The sequence below is a fragment of the Brienomyrus brachyistius genome, chromosome 23 (genome assembly GCF_023856365.1).
Source record: "Brienomyrus brachyistius isolate T26 chromosome 23, BBRACH_0.4, whole genome shotgun sequence".
Lineage (NCBI taxonomy): Eukaryota > Metazoa > Chordata > Actinopteri > Osteoglossiformes > Mormyridae > Brienomyrus > Brienomyrus brachyistius.
The window spans coordinates 16,568,560-16,587,209 of NC_064555.1; the positions used below are offsets into that span (position 1 = coordinate 16,568,560).

At 45.8% G+C, this 18,650-nt stretch overlaps 1 protein-coding gene across 4 annotated transcripts in view; it reads left to right on the plus strand.

Annotated features, from left to right (window-relative positions):
- The window catches only part of col16a1 (collagen, type XVI, alpha 1), a 71,675-nt gene that overhangs the window by 34,464 nt on the left and 18,561 nt on the right, over positions 1–18,650 (plus strand). For 3 of the 4 annotated variants that reach the window (XM_048993695.1, XM_048993694.1, XM_048993697.1), the window contains 32 exons: positions 82–117; positions 594–638; positions 784–822; positions 979–1,041; positions 1,667–1,711; positions 2,295–2,381; positions 3,099–3,137; positions 3,278–3,322; positions 3,490–3,525; positions 3,990–4,112; positions 4,758–4,784; positions 5,069–5,104; positions 5,713–5,847; positions 5,969–5,995; positions 8,603–8,638; positions 8,733–8,786; positions 9,435–9,485; positions 10,043–10,165; positions 10,646–10,681; positions 11,117–11,197; positions 11,347–11,469; positions 13,191–13,226; positions 13,497–13,538; positions 13,912–13,947; positions 14,287–14,340; positions 14,442–14,501; positions 14,654–14,707; positions 14,931–14,957; positions 15,294–15,350; positions 15,461–15,502; positions 15,835–15,906; positions 17,416–17,469. In XM_048993695.1, the coding sequence (XP_048849652.1) occupies positions 82–117; positions 594–638; positions 784–822; positions 979–1,041; positions 1,667–1,711; positions 2,295–2,381; positions 3,099–3,137; positions 3,278–3,322; positions 3,490–3,525; positions 3,990–4,112; positions 4,758–4,784; positions 5,069–5,104; positions 5,713–5,847; positions 5,969–5,995; positions 8,603–8,638; positions 8,733–8,786; positions 9,435–9,485; positions 10,043–10,165; positions 10,646–10,681; positions 11,117–11,197; positions 11,347–11,469; positions 13,191–13,226; positions 13,497–13,538; positions 13,912–13,947; positions 14,287–14,340; positions 14,442–14,501; positions 14,654–14,707; positions 14,931–14,957; positions 15,294–15,350; positions 15,461–15,502; positions 15,835–15,906; positions 17,416–17,469 (1,821 nt within the window). The remainder of the gene's footprint in view (positions 1–81; positions 118–593; positions 639–783; positions 823–978; positions 1,042–1,666; positions 1,712–2,294; positions 2,382–3,098; positions 3,138–3,277; positions 3,323–3,489; positions 3,526–3,989; positions 4,113–4,757; positions 4,785–5,068; positions 5,105–5,712; positions 5,848–5,968; positions 5,996–8,602; positions 8,639–8,732; positions 8,787–9,434; positions 9,486–10,042; positions 10,166–10,645; positions 10,682–11,116; positions 11,198–11,346; positions 11,470–13,190; positions 13,227–13,496; positions 13,539–13,911; positions 13,948–14,286; positions 14,341–14,441; positions 14,502–14,653; positions 14,708–14,930; positions 14,958–15,293; positions 15,351–15,460; positions 15,503–15,834; positions 15,907–17,415; positions 17,470–18,650) is intronic. The other variant, XM_048993696.1, reaches the window with a different exon arrangement.

Below are 18,650 nucleotides of genomic sequence, written 5' to 3' on the forward strand. Positions count from 1 at the left end.
AAAGTGTAACTTCTTTCAGCGCTTTAGCCTGAGAAGATGCCAGGATACCAAAAGTAAAACATCAACATTTTGCCATTTCAGGGTTTGGGTTGCACTGGTTCTGGAAGCACTGGTTCTGTGAGTAAACTCCACTGGCGCCGCATCCATCAAGTGAAAATCATGCAGTGGTGGGAGTGATGTACGGAACGTAACTTCAGAAGATGCTATACGTATAGACTTTGGCCCCGAATGTGCTGTTACCTGTCTGTGTTTTTCATGGTTGCTGAATGCTTGGACAGAATGTAGAATCGGGGGTGATGATGTGAAGAAGAGGAGTATGTGTGTGGTGTAGGGAGATGTGTGGACAATTGCTCGCCTCCTGGAATAATCGCAGATATATGTTCTTGCATGGACCCATTCATCGGAATGCCGGCTTAATGAAACACTATATGGATTCCTGGAACAGTACTGTGAAAACTTCCAAAGGCCAATTGTTAGGAAATTGTTGAGGGCTGAGAGTCCAAATCAGAGATGACTGTGGTCATTAATGAGTGTAGGGGGTAACCATGGGTGGGGGAGGGGTGGCTGCAATCTAAAGCCTGTCTGTGTTTCAGTGTGCAGATGGACCCAAAGGAGGGAAGGGACAGAAGGGAGAGCCAGTGAGTACCAGCTTCAGCTGACCGGAGCCGCAGTGCCTCCCTGCTCGGCTCGACTCGACATCCTCAGAGGCATAAGCCTCAAAATAGACTCCATGTTTATCGATTGAAAATTTTTTTAAAAAATAAGTTTCACTTTTCGTTTTAGGGCTGGTCTGGCAACTTGGAGAATGCGGCTGGGATGAAGGTGAAGACTAAAGATATCTGCTTTTTTTCTGTCTGAGAAAAGACTGAATTCAGATGTGGAGACTGACCAACTCCAAGGTCGGTCTATCGATTGAATTCATTCAGCTGAGCCATGCCCCCCCCCCCTCCCCATATCTCTTGCTGGCACTCTGTACAGGGGGATAAAGGTCAGAAAGGCGAATTCGGCGGTCCAGGCCTACCTGGAACTCCTGGTAAAGATGTGAGTATAAGAATACCCACGACACAAGGCATTAGTAAATTCCGCTGATAAGCGGCCTGCTGATATTTTACCGATAAAGAACGGGGCTGATGTCACCAAGCCGGCTGCCTTGTACAGTCCGCCTTCCTGTTTATCTCCGGTGGTGTTGATTTCACCTAAGGCCATATGGATTAAGATAGACTAACAAAGCACCGGAAATCAATACTGAGCCAGTCATGGCCTTAAATGGAAAGGAGACATGTAATTAAAGCAGATTTAAGGCCTTTAATCTCCCCTCACCGCCTGGGATTATACAAAGGCTTGCAGGAGTGCAAATGAAAGTGATAACGCACTTCCACCCGGCACCGTGTCGGCTTCTCTGCACTTTTCCGGTCCCTGACAGGGCCGGAGTGATGTTTGATCTGTATTTTTGAACTTGTTTGGTGGAGCTGCTACCAAGTCTGGCCATTAAATGGTCTCAGTCACCCAGAGGCTCGCAGGAGCCTCTTTTCCAGGGCTGACACTTACCAAGAGGGCGGCTTCCCGCCGATCCTGTCGGTTCCCGGCTGCAGTGAATCTCCTCGTCCTCGCACTGGGTGCTGCGCGCACCGTCAGACATCACTCACACTTGTCCGATTCCTTTCAGGGTCGAGCTGGTTCCATATGTGTCGTCGGACCCAAGGGGCAGAAGGTGAGACCGGAGCACGTCGACATCAGACCAGAGCCGAATCCAAACCTTTTTCAAGCACGTTTACTTTTAAACTGTCTGGACACGACGTGGTATCTTCATGATGCTACCATTTACTCTTCTTAACTAGCGCTTCGCATAAAACTACAGCAAAATTATCATATGCACTCATCTATAATGCACATAAGGACATAACATGCTGCCTTCATGTGAGTGAATGGTGTGTGAGTGTGCCCTGCGATGGGCTGGTCCCCCATCCTGGGTTGTTCCCTGCCTCGTGCCCATTGCTTCCGGGATAGGCTCCGGACCCCCCGCGACCCAGTAGGATAAGCGGTTTGGAAAATTGATGGATGGATGTTGCCTTCAGTTGCTTTATCCAGTTATTCACTATGTCACTGGGATTAATTGTTGTTTACAAGTATCACTAACATTCAGGTGTTTTGGGAGGGGTCAGTGACCTATTATTTTAAATTAGTAAGGGGAGCTAGTGTGTGACTGTGATTAACATGTAACTAAGAGACCAGTGAGAGACTGGGATAAGTCAGTCGCTGTGAAGCCCCTTAGTGATTAGCTATATCACCTGCAGGGTCGTACTGGTGAAGTTGGTCCGGAGGGAATGGCAGGGGAACCGGGCTCCCCCGGACCGCCTGGCATTGGGAAGCCAGGTCCACCGGTGAGTAAGACGGACAAACATCCTTCTGCTTTGCAAGGCACTCAGGGATGGGGCCACTGGGCTATTCACCCCAGCTGAAAGCTGATTGGCCCCTGCAGTGTCCCCACCCCTCTCTGTTGTCAATTCAAAACATATTATTGACTCATGATAAGGTTGGATCCCCTGTAAAAATCCTAGAATTCTCCTTGATGGCACTATGAAAAAAGCAAGTCGATTGACAGCAGGTAGCTTGTCATCTGCTACCTGTCAGACACTGAGGTGCTGCTTATCAAGAAATATGAAGGCAAAAAAGGAAAATGATAAAGTCTAGCAGCGATTTGTTCTCTGACGGTTCTGTACCACCAACACCCATTGAACTGTAATCCGGAGGTCTAGTGGTTCACCTCATTGTGCTTAATTAAAATGCTCTCTGTAACGTTCCTCGCTTGTTCTCACCATAGACACCTTGCTTCCGGAGGGTTCTTTCTTGGCTTTTAGAGGTTTAAGGTTCTCAGCTGAACTTCAGTCAGCACACTTTTCCTTGCTGGTAGAGGACTGAATCCGCATGCTGAACGGCATTTAATGAGTGTGCTTTGGCAGTCACTGAGCCTCTTCAGGGCTGGATTCCTGTTAGTGTAGCCAGGAAAATGCGCGGTTGTACATTACAGGCGTGGGGCTGTGGTGAATCATCCTCGCATAAGACCATGTTTTAATAATGGCAGTGCTGTCGCCTTACAGGGCAGTCCTGGTGGTCCTCCTGGATCCAAAGGAGAGAAGGTGAGCGAGCGAGAGAGTGAAGCCTTTCGGTGGACACTTGTGTTGTTCTGTCAGTCTTACTGAATTATGGAGTAAAATGGAACATTGCCAGATTTTTTTCTGGTTAACAGTGTTTCCTGACCGCTATCTGATCTTTTCAGGGAGATTCTGGGCTGACTGGGAGAGATGGCGAACCGGGTGATCCTGTATGTGGGCTGAGCTTGTTCATGTACTCATTTTGCTTCCTTGATCTCCTTCATCATCATCATCAACAACATCTCCTTTTGCATGTAGCACCTGTGGATATGTCTGTTTCTGCAGTTAATTTATAGACTGGCAGTTCAGTTCCTTTAACTGGCTTCTCTCTTCACAGGGTCCTAGAGGCCCCGGGGGGGGGAAGGGAGAGAAGGTGAGTCACGCTTGTGAAGTCACACATGGCCAGCTGTGGTCAGCGGGGGTTTGGGCCCTGACTCAGGTTCCTGTGGGCAGAGGGACAACCACAGCCCCTCTCTCTCTCTCTCTTTCTCTCTCTCGCCTCCGTCCTCCCTCACAGCCGTAACAGGGAAGGAGTCTGTAATGTACTTTGTCTCCTTCTGTCCCTGAGTATTTCCATGTTTCGTGGTTAACTATTATAGCAGATAAATGTAGGGGGGGGCCAACAGTGGAAAACTTGGGACTACAGAACTTTGCAGGCCTGGGAATGTTGTTGAGAACCAGAACCAGAAAGTGCAAACATCTCACTACTACTCGGCACTCAGGAACACCTGAAAATGCTGCTGCACTTCTGCCGCTTACATCACCAAATTAAACCGAAGCACTTATACGTGCAGATCCATGTCTCCGTGTGTGAGTGTGTCCGTGTGTCTCCTGCAGGGGGAGCCCTGCGAGCTTTGCCCCACTCTGTCTGAGGACATGGTCAACACTGTGGCCCTGCATGGAAAGCCAGGGCTCAAAGGAGAACCGGGAACTCCAGGAATAGGGGAACCGGGCCCACAGGTAAGGCGAGAGCCATTATTTTTCGTAAATCCGAATGTTTTTCTGGAGTCAGGAGTAGTTGGCGCTATTTCAGGGCTGAGGGAGATGGAAGCATTTTATGACTTTTCTGAAAATCCTAAACACAGCAATCGTGTTGAATTCTGGGACCTTCAACTATATACAGTGAACTTCTGTTTCTCTGTCTCGGTGCCACTAAAGCTGTCTGGTTCCATTCCTCAATACTGTAACTAAAAGACTGCTGTCGTCCTTCGGAGAGGGAATAAAACGAGCCAGAAGTTATCTGGCATTAAGCAAAGAGCCATTTTCTTTCCCTCCGTCACAATCAGCAGTTTCTGGAAAGAGCCGAAATGAAATCTTCACGGCATAATCCGTGCATTTCGCTCCACTGTCATTTTAGCCGTTCGCTATCACTACGCTTCCCTTTACGCACGGAATAAATTCTGTGGAGTGAGACAGATGCACTCCATAAAAGCCTGTGTGCTTTTTCCCGTAACGATTTCCAATAATGCCAGACTCCATCCATCATACCTAGTTTCAGAGGCTGAGGTGGGTGGAAGGCAGGGTGCCTACGTCTGGAAATGAACGCTAATCTGTCCTGAGCGCAACTGCTTGCTTTGATGCAACCATTGCTTGTCTCTCCTCAAGGGATTGGATGGAAAACCAGGCGAGAAGGTATGGGGCAACTTTTCTCCAAGCAGATCTTTGGTCTTTGCGGGCAAGTAGGCATGCCTTTTTGAGACATCACGTAGCAAACAGGACCTTGAAGAACACCCCGTATGACATCATAGGTCAACGTCACGTTCGGATTGTGATTATTTCAGCTGTTTTCGTATAGTTCGTTTACATGCGTGAACCTCCATATCTAATTTTCTGTGCTCCAGTACTGTGATGCTGACAGCTAGAGCATACAGTAATTATCACTGATTGTTATGGTTAACCTTTTTAAAAATTCACAGGGAGAACAAGGGTCAAGTGGAGTCAAAGGTGAAAAAGTGAGTGGATCCCTCAGCAATTACATAGAAGAATATGTGCTGAAGCACCCATGCAGAGAATGGTCATATTAATGGTTTCAGATAAAAACAATCTTGTTGAGGGTGCTCAGATTTTTCTAGTATGAACCGATATATTATCTGGCCTTGACTTCTCTATTCCTCCCACCCTGTTTAATTGGCGTAGTACTCCCTTTTCAGACTATACCCTCTGCACTCTCTGTAGTGTATACCTCTCAGTCTATGCCCTCTACAGTCTCTGTAGTACTCCCTTCTCAGTCTATACCCTCTGACTCTCTGTAGTGTATTTCTCTCAGTCTATGCCCTCTACAATCTCTGTAGTATTCACTTCTTAGTCTATACCCTCGACTCTCTGTAGTGTATACCTCTCAGTCTATGCCCTCTGCAGTCTCCGTAGTATTCACTTCTCAGTTTATACCCTCTAAATTCTTTGTAGTGTATACTTCTCAGTCTATGTCCTCTATAGTCTCTGGAGTGTTCGCTTCTCAGTCCATACAATCTACTCTCCCTGTAATATACACCTCTCAGTCTATATCGTCTACACTCTCTGTAGTGTGCACTTCTCAGTCTACACCCTCTGTTCCCCACAGGGCGAGCCTTGTGCTGTGTGTCCCACTCTGGGGGAGTTACCTGGCAATCTGTGGCCTGTGGCACAGCAGGCCAGCCTGAAGCAGGGGCTGCAGGGTCAGAAGGGTGAGCCTGGAACGGGCGAGAAGGGCCAAAAGGTGAACAGGATGCTGCTCAGCGGGTTCCGCGCACCTGCTTATTAGATACATCTCTAAAGTCTCAGTATAAAGTCACAGTCCATTGAGTTTTGAATCTGAAGCATCACTGACTCTTGTGCAGGGAGAAGCTGGCCTCAAAGGAGAAAAGGTGAGTCCTGGTCACACTGTGCATCTGGCAGAGAGTCATATTCAGAATAAGAGATACCATGTATTTCCTGTCTTATTTAGTCAACCTGAGGCTTCTTCGCTCCCTAAGTAATGATAAAAGCTCTTGGCTGTGCAGCTCCTGTTGTCTGACTTCTGAAATGTGAATTTCATGTGAAGTAAATGTGTAAATGTGAAGGAGATTATGCGCCACATGTCCCAATACTTCTCTGTAATATTTATTTGTCAAATTCATCGACATACTTGCACAAAAAGGAATGTTGAACTCCAGCACAAGCAGTCCTGGTTTACTTACTTCTGAGGGATCTGAAGTGGCTTTCAGGTCCGAGCTGGAGAACCTTCATCAAACTTCATCAAAACCACGCTGAATCAAAGTCCAGAGCAGGCCATTGAATCACTTAACAACATGTACCAAGGCACAAAAGAAGTCGAATCTCAAAGATGTATTTAAAAAGAAGCTGACTAATCCACAGTCTGTCAACTAATGTGTCGCTCTCTGGGCGGAGACGAGGGGCAACAAACGCAAATTGAAAAAGTTCAAGCTGAGGGGCGATCAAAGTAATTCCCATCCATCCAGTGATGTGACGGATGACACATAAAAGAAACTGCCTCTCATTTATCCTCACCCGGGAGAACAGGAGCCGTTCAGAAACGTGTGAGAGGATGACGGCCTCCGTAGGACTGTGCCAAACATAACAAGGGAACCTTATCACAAGGCGACGATGAACCAGCTAGGTGGTTTGTCAGGCCTTGTGGCAGAAACCGAAAAGTTGTTGATTTGGAGTGTTTGGGATCCCTGCTGGACTGTAGGCAGCACCCAACAGCAGTCGATAGCTCTCAAGCGTCTCATTTGTTTGGTCCCTTCAAAGGGTGGCAGAAAAGCTTTGCAGTCATACTAGGAGATGTAAATACTCATGGGGGGGGGTGTGAATACTCATCAGGTATGGGGAGGAATTTGGCTGGAAGATGAGCCCCTTTGCTCTTGATCCCAGTTATGAGCTGTTGCTTCAGGTTTAGCTAAACATAGATAGATGACAGATCCAGATAGGTGACAATTAACAGGTGGTATCTTAAAGCTGACTTTTGATAAATATGTTCTTTGTGTTACTTTCACACTACTGAAATAGATCAATATATTAGATTAATTACCTATTGTCTGTGTTTATCTGTTGGTGTATTTGTCCATGTATTCGTTTATCTGGCTGGACCTTTAATGACTAAAGACCTTTATCAGTGATTTATGTTCTGAGATGTGACTACGTAGCCAAGGTAGAGTTTGTCCTCTGCTGACCGTGCTTTTGGAAGACCTGCTGGTCTCCTCGAACCTATCGGGGGACGCATGGTTATACCTGACTATTTAATGCTTATATTGGGTAATAAGGCAAAATGACAAGCGGAAAATTTTATGATTAATGTGAAAGGGACTCCTACTGACTGGAAACATTTAATGTGGTATTTTATGGTATATTTGATAACTAGAAATTGTAATTTACAATTATTTATAAAATATTGCAGCCTGCTGAATAGCCTCTATTCTACACATGAAGTTATGGTTTATAAATTTCATCTTCTCCCCATCAAACTGCCTCTCTTACCACTGTAAGAAGATAATGGCTGATGAACTGCATAAAGCATCGAGCCAAATAAACAGGCTTGGCGCCGGAATGAAGCTGATGCCGTTTAGTGCTGGAGACGAATCTTAGAATGAGACGAAGGATGATTGTAAACAAACATTCAAATGCAGCCTGTAATTGCGGCACATCCAAATGCAAAAGGGAGCTCATTGCTCATATTCACTCACTAATATAGAGCCTTCCGTTTAAATATGAGCTGCATCATATAAAAGAATAATGACATCATACATAGGTCATGTATAAGACTGCAGCTTATGGTGTGTTATAAATTATGAAGTTATGTCATGGATTTGAATAATTTTGAATTATGTTTAACATGATAACATAAATATCAAATTATTCACTACGATTCGTTATAATAGTTTCTTTTCTGTTTCTGACTCTCTGTCATGTCCTAAACCTTATTAAAACTATATTTAAATTTTAGTATTTGATTAACATATATTTAAAATTTAGTTATATTTGTTTATGTGCTATGAAACTGTAACACTGATGCTTTTTGAATGTGAACATAATTTATGGAAGAAAAAAACTGAAGGTGTCAAATGTTCTCAAGACATTATTCATCGATGACCTGTATGGTGTTACATGGAGAGCCTGCAGGAGGACCTCATGCCCTACCTGGTGTGGTTGTGAAGGGGTAGATCAAGGCCTTCCTTTAGGCCCTTGAGGGTCCCGCAAACGAGGTTGATTCTCCAATTACTAACCTGCAAGGCAGAGGATCTCTGGAAGATCGATGGAGTTCAGATCCAGTTGTTAAGAGTTGATTGTGTGGGTGCTTCTTCAGTGTGCTGTTGGTCGTTTTTGTTCATGGACTATATTAAATGACAACGGTGTAGTAGGTAGTACGGGATATCAATAAGATGAAGTGTGACTGTTTTTTTTGATGGAGAGGCAGGGTATTGGGGGGGGGGTCCCTCTTCCTCCCCTGACTGACACCTGTCTCTGGCTTCCAGGGTAGCCTGGGTCCCAGTGGAACAGAGGGAATCATGGTGGGTATGAGCTTACATGCGCTTTTTCTTGCTCTGGATAAGATGAAGTCCTCATGCATATACAGGAGATGTTGATGGGTTTCTGTTGTTCCAGGGCAAATCAGGACCAAAGGGAGCACAAGGCCAGGTTGGGGCCAAGGGCGTAAAGGTGAGTTGTGTCGTGTCGTTTTGCATCCCCATGGCTTTCACCATTTACAACGGTGTTTTCCAACTCAGTCCTCAGGGACCCCCAGACAGTCCACATTTTTGTTTCCTCCCAGCTCCCAACATACTGTACCAGGCATTTAGTGTCCTTTATTGGCTGCGAGCTGGTAGGGGTTGAAATTGTGGACTGTCTGAGGGTCACTGTGGACCGGGTTGGGAAACACCAGCTTACATCAGGGGTGGTGACAACAGAGCACTAGGCCCAACTAGAAGCTGATTGGCCTCCTGAGTCCCTTCTCCCTCATCAATTCAGTGCGTATCATTGGCTAATAATAAGGTGGGGCCTTCTGTATGAATTATGACCCCACTTTTGTGTTCCCCAACTATAAAAATTCTAGAATCACTCGTGAATGTAGTCATGCATGGAAGTTAGTATCCCTATAATGTATGTGGTTAAAAAAGTTTCTTCAAAGCAAAAAAAAAAAAATGAATATGAATGAACAAAATGTTAATGTATGAATTTTTAAAGGTTCTGGTGCAAGTGAAGTATGGAATTTGCTGAGGGGGCACAAGTAATTGAAGATTAAGCACGTTTCCTGTTTGCAAAGGTTGTGCTTTGCGGGTATCGTTCAGTTTGTCATGTTCCTGCTAGGGGGAGCCTGGCATTCCGGGCCTGGGGGGCCAAGGACTCAAGGGAGAGAAGGTAAGGTGTGTGTGTGTGTGTGTGTGTGTGTGTGTGTGTGTGTGTGTGTGTGTGTGTGAACGGGTATACCTATCCTTATGGGGACACAATGTCCCCATAATGTAATAAATATCTGTTTCTGCGGTTTCCTGGTCGCCATAAGGGAAAACTGTATTTTATAAAAATCGGTGACTGCTATGAAAAAGTTAAAAATGCAAAGGTTTTGCTTGATTACTTATGGTTATGGTTAGGGCAGGGTGGAGGTTAAGGTTGTCATAGTTAGCGTTAGCATTTTTCCCATAGAAGTGAATGAGCAGGCCCCATAAGGATAGGTATACCCTACATGTGTGTGTGTGTGTGCCTTGGTTTGCATAGATCACATTTGTGGATAAAAATGTCCCCAAAGTGCGGTAAAACCTGAAATTTCCTTATTACTGGGGAGATTTTGCAGGTTACCATTTGGATAAACCTCAGTTTTGTAAAAAATTATGACTGCAATCAAACTAAATACTTTTTGGTTACTTATGGTTAAGGTTAGGGCTGGGTAGGGGTTAAGGTTGTCTTTGTTAATCCTGCAGGGTGAGCCGTGCGGTCCTTGTGAAGCAGGACCTGCAGAAGTCGGGGGCAGTCCGACCGTCATAAAGATCCCAGGACCCCCTGGTCCACCGGGGCCCCCTGGTGTGGGTGGGGTGGGAAGACAGGTGAGCTCATCGCATCAGATTAATGAGCACAGGAGCTGGGAGGGGGGCGTGATTATGATAAATATGTATTATCAGCCTCAAACTGTCTGCCTCACCATTAGCGCGTATCGGATTCGTGTATCTTGGAAGCATTATTGGCAAGCAGAAGAATAAAGAAGCTTTAAGGAGCTGCTCGTCTGCGTCGATGCTTGGCTTCTGTCCTTTGGTGAAGACAAGAGCAGTTCGGTCCAGACCTGCTCATTTAATCACAGGACCGACGGACAAAACCTAAATAATCCACTAACAAAATTTGGCAGGCCTACTGTAGTTTTTATTCATTTATTTTACAGTTTAGTTACAGTTAGTCTTTTTGGAGTTGGCAGCTACTTACAGCTATAAAAATAGAAGAGAATTAATATATTGATTCAATGTAGCGATATTGTGGCAGTTAGGGTGATGATGTCATACTAACATGCTTGGTGTTATTTTGGCTGTTTGTAGGGGAGACCAGGACCTGTGGGGCTGAAAGGGGAACAGGTGGGTCCATTACATTAGATTATTACATTATATGAGCTTTATTGATCCCAGAGGGAGATTCCTGTGCATTCAGCAGTGAATGCATAGGGCACAGACGAACATACATGCAGTGCAAACAAGCTAAATGAGTTCAAACTCGCAGTGTGCAGTACGAATGTTAGTGTTAATACTGCTATTGGTTAAACATCACAGTTGATGTAGCGAGTAGAATGATGGATGACGGTGGTAGGTGACATTGCAGTCTCAGCACTATGCGTGTTCCGGCTTTGAACGTGCGGAGGCACACTCCAGATTTGGCGTCTGCACACAACCATGCCACATGTGATGGTTGGGCTGGGTTACAAGATGTCAGTCTGTAGTTAAGGCCCAGAAATTGTGGTTAAGCATATGGCAGCCAGCATGCAAGTGATGCACATGTGTCCCTGGGGAGGGTAGGGCATGCAGGGGCTTGCCGGGACGCCAGGTACTCCTGGGGAGTCAGGAAGAGACGGCCAGCCTGGGATCAAAGGAGAAAAGGTTTGTCAGTCCTCTCATTCTGATTCTGTTTACCAGGTCGCCTGTTTCACTGCATCTCTGAGTCTCTTCACCTAATTCTGTTATTTATTTTCCGTTATTTTCCGCGTCTGTCTGCTTCTTCCTGCATGTGTCTGCCTGTCTGTCTTCAGGGTGACTCCTGTGATAGCTGTCCGTCTCTCCTGGACGGACAGTCAGACGTGGTTGGTGTGCCAGGAATAAAGGGTGAGAAAGGAGACTCCGGCCCCCCCGGAATTGGCATTCCTGGGAAGAGTGTAAGTGTGCTTGCTGCTCCCCCCTCCCCCCCTACCCCGTCTTGAAATTAAATGAAGTGATGCTTCATTTGCCATTTGCACAAGTACAGATACTTGGAAATGCTTCCTTTCACATATCCCATCATGCTCTCCTATGAGAGACGCATATATAGTACTGTGCAAATGTCTTAGGCAGTCAAAGAAAATGATGTTTAAATGATCTTCAAAACTATAATGTCTATGAAAGCATTACAGCTTAGCAATTTCAAAACCTCTCCTAAAGTCACCACAGTATGTGCAGCACCCATCCAATACACCCGTGCATATTTTGACTAAACCATTAGCACACCAGGTACGGCTAATCAATACCTCATTGAGTCTTTAAACAGATGTAATTAATGAATTAAGTGAGTCGATGGCGAAATTTAACAAATACATGGAACAGCTGAGGTGCCGCCGAGGAGAGCTTTAGGAACTGAAGCAGTGTTGTGTTGACTCTTAATTTGCATATGATCTAATGTTAAATTGTGTTTTTTATTCACGGTTAATATATACTTCCTGCTAGGGCAGCACGATTCTGGGTAAAACATGAATCACAATTTCTTTTTTTTCCACACAGAATCGAGATCATGATTTTCTCTCATGATTCTCGCACTATATCTTTCTCTAGAATTTCTCTTGTTAATACTACTACTGCTACTGAAAATAATAATACTTTTATTTTCCTTACCGTCTTTATGAAGGTGGAACAACACTAGTAGAGATGCACAATATATCTGCTAACATATCAGTGTCGACTGATATTCATTAAAAAAACATTGGCATCAGTGTGAAGCATTGGCCGATAGTCTTGGCCGATATTGATGGCCGATATTTAAATTTGATCAAAATTCAAAGTTAATAGCACCAGAGCTGAAGACACAAATACCAAAATATTGGAGATGATTTCATTGGACAGTCAGTCATTGTCTGTATTGGAGGACGAGGGATTTCATCAGCTCATTCTCCACTTATAAGACGTCTCTGCTACTGGCCTGTGACATGTTTATAATCCATTATTAAATCTGGCCCGCAGATCGATCTTTCCACAGAATAATAGTAATAAGCAACGTCATTCCGCTAATCTGCCCTGGCATTTCCGATGAGAAACGCTGAACGTCAGCTTACGCCTGGCCTGCTCTTTATTGTAACACCTGTGTATCTGCCCCCACTTTCTGTCATGTGGCGTAACGCAGTCCTGTCATTTGTTGGAACAGCTCACGGAGAAAATGGAGCCCTTGGATTGATTCAACAGATCTCCCCGCTCATGCAAACGCGGCAAAATCGGTGACATTGTAAGAATGAGATTACATAGAGGTCGAGGATTTGAGACTGAGATTCAGTCTAATCGTGCAGCCCTAGTTACTACCCAGATAAATATCTTTAAACTTTTCATTTGGCTGCCTCCGATTTTAGTCAGTACATACAGCAAAGCCTGGGGTCTGGCAGGATCCTGAGGGCAGGATCCGGCACTTTTCCAACACCCCTGGCGCTTCCTGGGGGTTAAGTGCCTTGTCCTTCTGCCCAGCAGAGATGTGACAGTTCTGACCCCCCTACCGACTGAGTCATCTGGGATCTGAGGAAGATATACTCCTTCCTAAACTAAAGTTGCTATCTTTTTTCTTCAGGTTATAATGGATTGACTTTTGTTTTTTGATCAAAAAAACTTGCAAATACTGTTCTGTCTGTTTGCCTCCTCCCAGGGTGTACCGGGCCCCTCAGGTCCACAGGGCATACAGGTGAGTGAAGGGGTTTTTAACTGAGCAGGATAAGGTGCGTGCCAAGAAGTGTGTTAATCTCCCCACACACCTCACGGGTGGTTTGATCTTTAGAGGATTACGGGACTGCTGAAAGACACCTCTGAATGTTGCATGCATGTTAAGGAGCTGTGTGCGGAGGCCCCTGTGTGGGCTTTATCTGATGCTGTACTTTGAGGCTGCGTTATTGGATTAAGATGCTCCACTGTGTGCCTCTGACCTGGTGCTCTGTGCTGATAATGTGCCATGCAGGGTGAGCCAGGACGTGCAGGAACTGGGAGGCCAGGACCTCAAGTAAGTGTTATCTGTTCAAAACCGTTCACGATTTTGCATAGTGATAGTTCGTTGGGGTAGGTTATAGCTTTAATCCTTCATTCGAGCATAGACCCTGTATCCATCCTGACCCGCGCACATCACAAACATCTCATTGAGTAATGTGACCACATGAAGAAGGGGAAGTGCAGGTTTTCCTGTGAGGTTGGCACCTGACCTTAGATTTGCTGTAAGACACAAAAGACAAGTAGAGCATAACAAATCCAGATGTATTTTTAAAGGGATGCCTGATCTCCTTCCCCTTGACATGCCGATCAGAGAAGGCTTTGTGTTCCTCATATGTTTTGCACAGTCTTTGAATGAGTCCTTCTCTTGCCCGCATTTTCTTCGGCAGGGAAAGGAGGGACCCAGAGGACCATCTGGAGTCGCTGTAAGGCTGCTCCCGTTCCCACACCCCAACACCGACACGCGAGACAGGCGCCTCACATGAATCACCCAGGGGTTCCTCCTCATCCCAATGGAGCGGCTTGCGAAGAGCGACAAACCTGCTCAGAGCCCATATAAGCGTGGAGTTCTGTAGTACATCTCTTAGCACACACACCCCTTCATACTGTGTGATCCAGGAGTGTGCGCTCCTTATTAATGATGATAAAGGCAGTGTTTTAGCCCCGCTGCTGTATTTAAGCTATGACAAATGAGCAAGTGGGAAAACTGTAATTTAATCTGTGTGATTTGTCGTGATTAAATTGCCGTGTGTTGGTTTTTAAAGGGCCCCCCCGGACAAGACGGCGTTCCTGGACCAGCGGGACTCAAAGGAGACAAAGTAAGTTGGGATGAGCCTGGTGGGCTGATCCCCCCCCAGCTTGTTTATGGAGGTGTGATCAATGCTGCTGCGCTATCATTGATCAGGTTTTACCTCCCTAGGGAGAGACGGGAGTCCAGGGGCCACAGGGACCCCCAGGTGCTGGAGTACCTGGAACCCCGGTAAGGGTGGTGTTGGTTTGGGTGTTAGCTAGTGGTTTAATTTAGCATCATATTCCGTTAGCAGCCCTTGAGTATATGAGCGTGTTTCTCCTGTGTTTGGAGGAGAGTTCGTGTGTGTCTGAATGTGTTCCTGCTCTCCGGACCCTCCGTAGGGAAGGAAAGGTTCTGCTGGGTCGCCTGGAATCCCTGGTCAGGATGGACATCCTGTGAGTGAGCCAGCTTGGCTTCCTCCTCATTTGCTCCTCCCTTTCTCGTCATTTTCTTGATGTCACCATTGGGCCCCTGAGTGAGACCCTTAACCCCCAACTGCATCAGGGACTGGCTGATCCTGCTTTCTCAAAAAAAAAAAGTGTTTTATTAATAAATAAAATGTAAATGTGAACATGCTGTGATGTTGTAGGACCCTTATATGTGTTTTTTTTGTCTCAGGGTGCCAATGGAGCTAAAGGGGACAGGGTAGGTTTGCTAGTCGACCATCTTCAAAGATGAAGAGCGGTGGCGCTCTGGAGCTCGTTTCTGCAACATTGTCTATGACTAGATACATTCTAGATTAGAGCAGTAGCCTTATGTTGTGTTCAGGGTAAGGGCACCTCCTAGAGCAGTGGTCCCCAATCCGGACCTTGGGGCCCCGCAGATGGTCTATGTTTTTGCTCCCTCACAGCCCCCTGGAGCTGGGAGGGAGCAAAAATGTGGACTGTCTGTGGGCAATGAATACATTGCTTCGCAAAGGAAACTCAGACCCAATAAACGGAGAGGTGATGTCACACTGAGGCGTCCCTTTGCTCTTTTTAGGGACAACCAGGGGAGTGTAACTGCCTGTCACCCAACTACAGTGGAAACGGAGGCCCTGTGAGTAAAACACGCAGCCACACAGACCAGCACGTGCACACACACTGCCTCCGGATGCACACACTATGCTGCAATGAGCTGCTCTGACATTGATTGCTTTCCCCTTGCAGGGAGCCCCTGGAGGCCAGAATACGTGGCAACCAGGTCCTCAGGTCTGAATGACGCATCTTTATCGCTCTATCATCATAAATATGCTGATGAATAACCACCATAGTATTAATGATATTATAACGTTGGTGTTGTTGATGAATGTTGCATTGCAGGTAGAATCTCATGAAGCATATTAATCAGTGTGCTTGCTTGTTAGCTAGCATCCATGAGTTATTGCACTCTAGAAATATGGTCGTAGGTATGATACCTAAACAGTTGTTGTGCATCCTTTGCACTCTGTTATCTGGTTCCGGTCTGGCTCAGTCTGCATGTGTGCTGAAGGATGCTGTGATAGGCTGATTTTGAGCAGCCCTTGATCTGGTTCATGTCACAGGGACCCCCCGGACCTCCCGGACCCCCCGGTCCTCCTGGGCCTCAGGGGTTCATGGGAATCCAGGGACCGCAGGTACGGTGTGGGCTGGGCCCATCAGCTGTGGCACAGCCTCTTGGCTTCTCTTATTGGAACAGCGGGACACCTCTCTACGTCCCAGCCCCCCCCCCCCCCCCCCCCCCCCCGCCCTTTCCCTTCATCACTCCGCTGCCTGGCTTTCTCGGGTGTGCTTGGGCAGCTGTGGATTCTCGCTAAGATTGATCTCAACTGCAGTCAAAATGTACTGGCAAAATGATACCACAAAATCAGACCACTTCTATATAAAAGATAATTCAGCAAAAATTACAAATCAAAATAAATCAGCAAGTGTAATTTAGATATAAAATAATGTTAGGTATTTAAGCAATGCAACAGCAATGACTCCAAACTTGATTATGCTTAATAAGTTGTAACTAATTTTAAAAGTGCCACTTTTTGCCACTAACACGTATGAGGAGCGCTTGGGAGGGAAGGGGTGCCCAGTTATGACATGGGGAACATGGTGATGACATCACCATGGCAGCAGACTCTGATTGGAGGAGATTGGCCCCCAGTTTGTGCTGTGCAGAAGCATCTCTTGCATGCCATTGGCGCTTTGAGCGAAGCCCCTGGGCCCGAACACCTTCTTGCTTTGCTTTTCCACATTTTTACCCGGAAGTTTCTCCCGTGTTTCCCCTGTCTCTGGGTTTCACTTCCGTCAAGCAATCGCAGAGATTTTCGTCGCGCAGTGAAACTCTGATGACGCAGCGGCTGTGTGATGAAAATGAAATTAAAAGCAAAATCTGAAATAGAGCTGCTAATATACTTTTTGTGCTATTTAAGTAATGCAACACTAATTTGGAAAATTGAAAAGAGAATTTATTATCGTGACTCAAATACTGTAAAAGCCAAATCTCACGGCTGAAGTACAGCATAAAATCCTGATATTAAAAGGTCAAACATTAACATTGCTTATTAAACATGACCCTCAAAGGAGAGGTCCTGAATCTCCGTGTGGGAGAGATTTCTGCTCTTAAAGACCTGGCAGAGCTCACTGTGAGTGCTGGAGAATTAATGTAGTTTAATGCAGAGCTTTTTAAAGGAGTCTGCGCATCCATCAACATTTACTACAATTCCCCCTCACTAACACACAAACACTAGAGAAGTATGATAGATAGTAAATTATATGTTGTAAATTTATTGATATGTTTTGTATTGGTTTTGGTTTCCCAGGATGTTCTCTGGGTGTTTGTTTACTGATCGGATCCTGTGAGAGTTGTAAAATCTGAAATCTGCTAATTTGGTCTGTAGCAAAGCATTCTGGTCTTTGTAGAGCATTTCTCGTGCAAGCAATTCTCACACAGTGAGCCCTGCTTGGTCTTTAACCTGGTATTGCGATTAACCTCTAAAAGACTCCTAAAAAGAACCAAACTGTAACCTAATTAAACGACTGACGATAAAGTAAGAGAGCACCAAACTTTTCTCCACACACGCCTGTGCTGGCGAGGGCTATGGCTACACTGTGCCCGCAGGCTAAATCAATTCAACCTCAGTTCCTTCTTTCAGGGTCTCCCTGGCAACGATGGCGTACCAGGGAAACCGGGCCTGCCCGGCACCTTAGTAAGTAACCAGACTGAGGGCGGAGCTAGTGGAGGAGCGGAGAGGCTTGTGGGCGACCCCTGATGCGGAGTCGGGCTCTTGGTGTCTGCATTTGGACTGGAGTGCTTGGGACAGACATTTCTGATTTGAATTTAAAACGGGTGCCCTGTAAACAATGGACGTCCGGTTCCAAGATGGCCAACATTGCCGTTTGCGTTCGATGTTCGATTCCATCGGGATTTTCTTCACACGGGAAGGAGCTGGAGCTTGCTCTGAAGCAGCAATCCCTGTACGTTATCTTCTTCCCTCCCGAGAAGCTGGGTCCTTGATTTTTTGTTCACTTTTTATCCGTTATTTCTCTGGCAGAGTCATATGCTCAGCAGAAGCCGTAGTCTGGCGGGAAGATGCATTGCCAACAGAGATTTAGCTCAGTCTCAGTACAGGGCGCAATAAAACATGCTGAGAGGACCCCCCCCCCACCCCAGCCACCACCCCCCAGCCAATGTCCCAGCGCTCCAACCCAAACCGCCAGCTCCTCTGCAACACTGGTAGCACAAGCACATCTGTTATATGTCAATGGATTAAATTCAGCTCTGAAGACCTGACCCATTTTAAGCCCTTCACGGCTAAATAGTCAAAGCTAAGCCTCCAACAATTAAACTTGCAGCCCATTAGGCACAGTTACTGCAAAAAAAGTTTCAAAATAAGCAAAAAAAAATTATTCTCAAAATGTAACATATTAAATAGATTCCTTAAACTGACATTCCACATTGACATATAATTTTTTGAGACCATTCCCTTTGAGTGATTCTAATTATGTTTGCAGTATTAATTAGCAGACTCTGCAGTTTGCCAATGTTTAAGATGCACAAACTGGTGACAGCCCAATTTGCTCTGGTTCTCTCGTAATCAATGGCCTCACTGCTCAGACTGTTAAACGCTCTAAACTTTGCTCTCTCTAAACCGTGTTACAGATCATCCTGTGGTGTTGAGATTTTTCAATTCCAGCCTCAACCCCTTTTCCCAAACACCACAATCAACCCTCTAGCCTTTAGCATAGACCTCACACATTCTGAATTTCCATTCTGAAATATGCAGTCTAGTCTTTTTAGCCAATAGCAAGTCCCTCGTTTTCTTTTCAGCCAATAGCAACAGGTTTCCTTATAAACTTGCTCTCCTTCTCACTCTTACCCATGAGGAAC